The 7,056-nt window shown below is 45.0% G+C and overlaps 1 protein-coding gene across 1 annotated transcript; it reads left to right on the top strand.

Annotated features, from left to right (window-relative positions):
* Positions 1–2,074: 2,074 nt before the first annotated feature.
* Ctxnd2 (cortexin domain containing 2) lies at positions 2,075–2,248 on the top strand. Its single transcript, XM_057792957.1, has one exon. The coding sequence runs from the start codon at positions 2,081–2,083 to the stop codon at positions 2,246–2,248; it is 168 nt and encodes a 55-aa protein (XP_057648940.1). The 5' UTR covers positions 2,075–2,080.
* The last annotated feature ends 4,808 nt before the right edge of the window (positions 2,249–7,056 follow it).

Here is a 7,056-nt window from a genome sequence, read left to right as displayed (position 1 = left end):
TTAACAGAACAATGGTAGTAACTTCCATGCTAGGACCTCTGATGGCTTGAGTTACAGGATTCTGACCAGGTTTGCAGCATCAAGCATAAATTCCCTCCTGTGGAACATGTTTCAAGTTTAATCAGAGAGCAATTAGCTCCTAACAGTATATCACCAGTGAACACACTGTGCCTGGTGCTTTGGTTGTGCAGTACATAGGATCTCATAAATAGGTAAAACTTAAAACTTTTTAAATGTGTGTAAATGTTTGCCTGCATGTATGTATGTATACCATACATATATATATATATGTATATGTGCTTAGATTTTCCATAGGTCAGAAGAAGACAGTGTCAGATTCCCCAGAAACAAACTTATAGATGGTTGTCACTTGCCATGTAGCTGCTGGGAACCAAACTCAGTTTCTTTTCAAGAGCAATAATGCTGTTTACAACTGAGCCAATTTTTGATAACTCTCCCAACCCCCATCAGTCTACATAGCATCTTTCAACACCATGAAAGACAGCCAGCAAGGAAGAGTCTTCCATTTCAGCTCCAGAGAGACTATTTTGTGTCCTGTGAACTAAGGCATCATCAGTGATGGGTTCTCACCATCTAGGTCTGGTGGATAATCAAATTTAGCCCTGATAAACTAAGTTTTAATAATTGATCTCTGGATGTACATGATTTTTCAAGAACTAAGAATGACAGTATAGTAAGCAGTGATTAGAACAAAGACAATATTATGTTAATTAATACCCTTTGAGTTAAGATTGTAATGATCTGTTCTGTCTCTTTAAGAGACAAGCCACGCCCATTCCCTCCCCTGTCCACTGAAGGCAGGCTGATCTTCAGTTTCCAGCCTGAATTCCTTCCCTTTTCCATCTCTCTCTCCCCACTTCTACCCTCCCCCCTCCTGTCTCTCCCTTCTCTCTCTCCTCTCTCTCTCCTCTTCTCTCCTTCTCCCTTCCCCCTCCATAACCCACTGAATAAATATCCAACCTCACTCTGCATGGCATGCCTATCCATGTCTCTGTCTCTTGCCCGCCCGTCACATGTCTCCCTGTCCTGGACCAGCCACCACTTGGGGACCTGCAGCATTTCTGCTGCCTGCCACCTCCGGGGATCCGCAACATTTTTCGTAATCCATTTCAGTAATCAGGCCTAGGGAGATGGTTCCGTGGCTAAGAGCATGTGTTGCTCATCCAGGGGAACTAAGTTGGGGTTTCCAGCACCTTAGTTGGACCTCTGTGAGCTTCACAGAGGATATGATTTACTCTTTTGGTTTCCATGGACACCAAACACACATGGCGTGCACATAAGTAAAAATAGAAATAAGCCAGACAGCTGGGTAGTGCATGGTAGTGGTGGAGCACATCTTTAATCCTAGCACTCAGGAGGCAGAGGCAGGCTGATCTCTATAGACCAGCTTGGTCTATAGAGTGAGTTTCAGTACAGTCAGGGCTACAGAGAACCCAACCCTGTCTCAAAAAATCAAATAAATAAATAAAATTTTAAAGAAATCTTTGAAAATTAAAAAAAGTAACATTGAAGTCAAACACATTGGTGCATGCCTTTAATCCCAGCACTCAATAGGCACAGGCAAGAGGATCTCCATGAGTTCACGGCCAGCCAGGATTACACAATGAGATCCTGTTGTGAAAAAAGAAAAATTCCATAAATTATGTGTGATAGGTATCCTAGGAGTTAGAAGGAAACTTAGGGAGGGATACAGAATTGGAACACTGAGGACTCTTTATTCTTGTTGTTGAGATGGTGTCTCACTGTGTAGTTCCAGCTGACCTAGAACTTGCTATATAGACCAGGTTGGCCTTGAACTCACGGAGATCCACCTGACTCTGCCTCCTGAGTGCTGGAATCGAAGGTGTGCACCACCTTGCCTGGCCCTTAAATAAACCTTGATCATAGTTTTCAGCCCTTGGTCCCTTTAGTTTCCACACTGCTGCTGAGGAATAGCAGGCACACACATGCACAAAACAAAGAACTTGTTTATGCTCTTATTTTCTAGAAATATGGCAAGTCTGAAGCTATCCCTGAGGAGGCAGCTGTGTCTGGGGGACAGTAAGAGGTGTGTGTCCTCATGGAAGAGGCCAGCCTGTCCAGCGCTATCGACGTGGACAAAGCCTTTGCCGTTGCCTTTGTCGTCCTCTTGATTCTCTTTCTAATGGTGATGGTTTATCAGTGTGTAAAGCTGGTGCAGAATCCCTATGAGGTCAGCTCCACAACCACAGACCCATCTCTGAGCTGAAGTACCATAAAACCTGGTAGACTCCTCTCACAAGACATCTGTAATCGTTTGGGTATTTTTAGCAGGGTCTTAGGCTGCCGGGGCTGTCCTCAAACCCCTGACTCTTCCGTCTCTACCTCCTAAGTATTGATACTACAGAGAATGCTCCATCACAAGATTTGAGATGTTTTATTTGACGTGGTATATGATCCAGACTTCTTTTCATACCTCCACATTTTCAACCTACCTATCTGATGTCCAATAATAAGCTCCTGAGAGTCAAGAATCTCACCAGAGATAAAACACAGGCCCTTTCTTCTTGCTCCTTTTCAGGGAATTTGAATTTATTGGCCTGGCTAAGGTCATGAGTTTCAATTGTCCCATACCTAATGTCTCTGCGATAGGACAGTGGATCTTAATTTAATGATGTAATGTACCATGAAGCTATGCTCGAGGCCCTGCTGAAACTAGATGCTGACCTGGAGGTAATCAAATTGATTTGTCCCTTATAAATATAAAGTAAGCAGAAAAGGTTAGCATCTGACAAGACCTCCTCAGGATGTCGATTCTGTTTGCGTCTCCAGAGGGCAGCACTCTGGGGTACAGGTGGTCTAATTTGCCTGGAGCAAGGCCCCCCTCTCTGTCAGTCAAAGTTCCCTCATCTATAAAGTAGCATGACCGGACTGAATAGAGTGGAGGGACCAAAGGTTTCAAACCTTAGTCCCCAAATACTAGGATATGATCTGACTTGGGAAAAGTCCATGAAGAATAAAGACTCATAAAGCAGATGAAGTGGTTCACACCAACAATACCAGCTCTGAAAAGCCAGAGGGAGATTGTCCTGAGCTCTTAGCTTGGGTCATACAGTGATTTCAAAGCAAGCCTGGGCCTCAGGAGCCAGAAGGTCAGGGGAAGACACCATCAAGATAAAGATGATGGCAAAGATTTGAGTCATGCAGCCACAGCAAAAACCAGCAGAAGCTGGAAGAGACAAGGAAGGATTCTTTCCTGGAGCCTTTGGTGGCATGGCCTCCCCAACAACTTGGGTGTGGACTTCTTCACGTGATGGGAGACAAAAGGCCAAGACAAAAGGTCAGCATCTAGTTTCAGCAGGGCCTCGAGCATAGCTTCATGGTACATTACATCATTAAATTAAGATCCACTGTCCTATCGCAGAGACATTAGGTATGGGACAAAAGGCCAAGAAATGGGTATTTCACTGCAGATTTCTGCTCCCTAGAACTGTGGGAAATACACTTCTGTCTCTTTACACCATGAAGTATGGTCATTGTTGTGACAATCACAGGAAACTGATAGACCATGCTATCGTTGCTTCCCAGAGACTTTTTGATCATTTTGTTTTCTAGACAGGGTTTCTCTGTGTGGCTCTGGCTGTCCTGGAACTCACTCTGTAGACCAAGCTGGACACAAACTCAGAGATTCGCCTGCCTTTGCATCCTGAGCGCTGTGAGATTAAAGCTTTGTGTCATCACACCAGACTATCCAGAGACCTTTTCCAGAAAGGAAATTGGGGCTGGAGAGATAGCTCAGAGGTTAAAAGCACTGGCTGCTCTTCAGAGGTCCTGAGTTCAATTCCCACAAACCACATGGTGGCTCACAGCCATCTGTAATGAGATCTGGTGCCCTCTTCTGGTCTGCAGGCAAACATGCAGACAGAACACTGTATACATAATTACTAAAATAAATATTTTTTAAAAAAAAAATCAAGAAAGGAGATCACAAGCATCCACTGTCCAAAGTCTGAAGTTAAAGAAGCATAAGAGTGGGCTATCAGCCTACTGACAAGAAATCTCACGAGGGAATTCACTAGAAAGAAAGGAGACATCTTGTCTGCTGAAGTTCAAGAAGAGTTACCATAAAAAAGATTGGCTCTACTGGGTGGTGGCACACGCCTTTAATCCCAGCACTTGGGAAGCAGAGACAGGTGGATCTCTGTGAGTTCATAGCCAGCCTGGTCTACAGAGCTACTTCCAGGACAGCCAGGGCTGTTACACAGAGAAACCCTGTTTCAAAAAAAAAAAAAAATCAAAATGCAAAAACAAACCAACAGAAACAAGATTGACTCTATGGTGGCAGTAATGGAGAATGAAAACTGTCAGGTCCGGCACACCCATCAACTAGTCTAGACAAAGTAGGCTACCCTGTGAGTGTGGATTGAGAGCCATCGTCTTTGAATGTTAGTTCAGTGTGTCATCTGGGGTCAGGTAGCAATGTTAACCAGCAAGCAGTCATCTCGGAGGGTGTGTGGATCCATGGAGCCATGTGGGCCAGGCGTGCCACTGCAGCAGGCAGCCCAATACCTGCCAGGACTCATCCAACTGTCCATCAAAAACAGCCAGAAAAAGACATTGTGCTGGGCGGTGGTGGCGCATACCTTCAATTCCAGCACTCAGGAGGCAGAGGCTGGTGGATCTCTAGGAGTTCCAGGACAGCTAGTGCTACACAGAGAAACCCTGTCTCGAAAAACAAAAACAAAAACCCAAACTAAAACAGAAAGAAAAAAAAAAAAACCCAACACATTGTGTCTAGTGTGGTAACTGTTATCTAGCTCAGAACCTGGGAGCCAGAGGCAGGAAGATTTGAAGTTCAAGCCAGCTTGGGCTACCAGAGTTCCTCTTTCAAGAAAAAGTCAAAGCATGGTAGCTATAGATTCTTTTTCTTTCCTTGATTTTTCCTAAGCAATGTAGTGCAGACTAGACGCATAGGCTTGCTGTTGTATTAGCTATTACAAGTGATTCAGAGATAATCTGGGGTCTGTAAGAAAGCTACACTGGAGAGATGACTTAGTGGCTTAACGTGCTTGCTGCTTTTCCAGAGGACCCAAATTAGCACACTTGATGGTATATCCACAACTCCCTCTTACTTCAGCTGCAGAGACTCAGATGCCCTCTCTGGCCTCCTCAGCCATGCCCCTACACACACACACACACACACACACACACACGGTATACACTACTCATGGCCTCCTCAGCCATGCCCCTACACACACACACACACACACACACACACACACACACACACGGTATACACTACTCATGACCTCCTTAGCCATGCCCCTACACATACACACACACACACACACACACACACGACATACATTCACAAAGACATATATTTAGAAAAATACTTTTTTTTTCAAGACAGGGTTTCTCTGCATAGTGCTGGAACTCTTTACACCAGGCTGGCCTGTAACTCACAGAGATGTGACTGCCTCTACCTCCTATTGCTGGGATTAAAGGTGTGCGCCACCACCCAGCATGAAAACACTTTTTTTGTTTTGTTTTGTTTTTAGACAGGGTTTCTCTGTGCAACTTTGAAATAGAAATACTTTTTAATCTTAAAAAAATGGCTATAAGAAGAGGGTGGAAGCCGGGCGTTGGAGGTGCGCGCTGTTAACCCTAGCACTGGGAGGTGGAGCCAGGAGGATCTGAACTACATCCACACGAAAAGCAAGCGCTCCAGCACTGGTAGAAAGCAGCAGAGGCAGATACATGATGCTGCCTTCTGACCTCCACACATGTAAAAAAAAAAAAAAAAAAAAAAAAAGGTGTACTGCCAAACACACACATAAACATACACAAACACACATATTAAAAAATAAAGCACATAGGAAATTGTATGCAGATTTGTGCAAACACCTTGCTATTTTACATGAGAGACGAGCACATGTGAATCTTATTATACATGGGAGCCTTGGAACACATTGCCCCTAGACACTCAGAGTAACAACTGTCCCCTTAGACATTCAGATCGACTACTGTCCCCTTAGACACTCGGAGTAACCACTGTCCCCTTAGACATTCAGATCGACTACTGTCCCCTTAGACACTCGGAGTAACCACTGTCCCCTTAGACATTCAGATCGACTACTGTCCCCTTAGACACTCGGAGTAACCACTGTCCCCTTAGACACTCAGAGTAGCCACTGTCCCCTTAGACACTCAGAGTAGCCACTGTCCCCTTAGACACTCACAGTAACCACTGTCCCCTTAGACACTCAGATTGACTACTGTCCCCTTAGATACTCAGAGTAGCCACTGTCCCCTTAAACACTCAGAGTAGCCACTGTCCTCTTAGACACTGGGAGTAACCGCTATCCCCTTAGACACTCACAGTAACCACTGTCCCCTTAGACACTCACAGTAACCACTCTCCCCTTAGACACTCAGATTGACTACTGTCCCCTTAGATACTCACAGTAACCACTGTCCCCTTAGACACTGGGAGTAACCACTGTCCCCTTAGACACTGGGAGTAACCACTCTCCCCTTAGACACTGGGAGTAACCACTCTCCCCTTAGACACTCGGAATAACCACTGTCCCCTTAGACACTCGGAGTAGCCACTGTCCCCTTAGACACTCAGAGTAACTGCTGTACCTTTGTCATGATTCCACGATGATCCTGCCTACTGCATCAGACATCAGGCTTGGCTGGGCGAGCTCTTATCCACTGGGCCAACTCACTGGCCCTTTAAAAATTTGCATTATATTTATTAATTCACTGTGTGTGTTTGTGTAAGAGGGTGGTAGTTGGAGGTTTCTCTTCTACCCGCTATTTCCCGAATAACCACTCTAAGGGTGGTGCTAATTATAATTGCTAGGCCAATGGCTCAGGCTATCTCTTACATATAAATTAACCCATTTCTAATAATCTGTATTTTGCCATGTGCCCCATTGCTGACCACCAATGCTCTGGCATCTTCCTCCTCCAGCAGCTACTCCTCGACCCTGCCTTCTTTCTCCCTGTATTCAGTTTGGCTTTCCCGCCTACGTATATTCTGCCCTGCCAGAGCCCAAGTAACTTTAT

The sequence above is a fragment of the Chionomys nivalis genome, chromosome 18, assembly GCF_950005125.1.
Source record: "Chionomys nivalis chromosome 18, mChiNiv1.1, whole genome shotgun sequence".
NCBI lineage: Eukaryota > Metazoa > Chordata > Mammalia > Rodentia > Cricetidae > Chionomys > Chionomys nivalis.
The sequence above is the reverse complement of the archived record's forward strand: the minus strand, read 5'-3'. Positions and strand labels throughout refer to the sequence as shown.

What these genes read in the sequence shown, in the direction of transcription:
- Ctxnd2 (XM_057792957.1), top strand. Translation starts at nt 2,081, where the DNA reads ATGGAAGAGGCCAGCCTGTCCAGCGCTATCGACGTGGACAAAGCCTTT.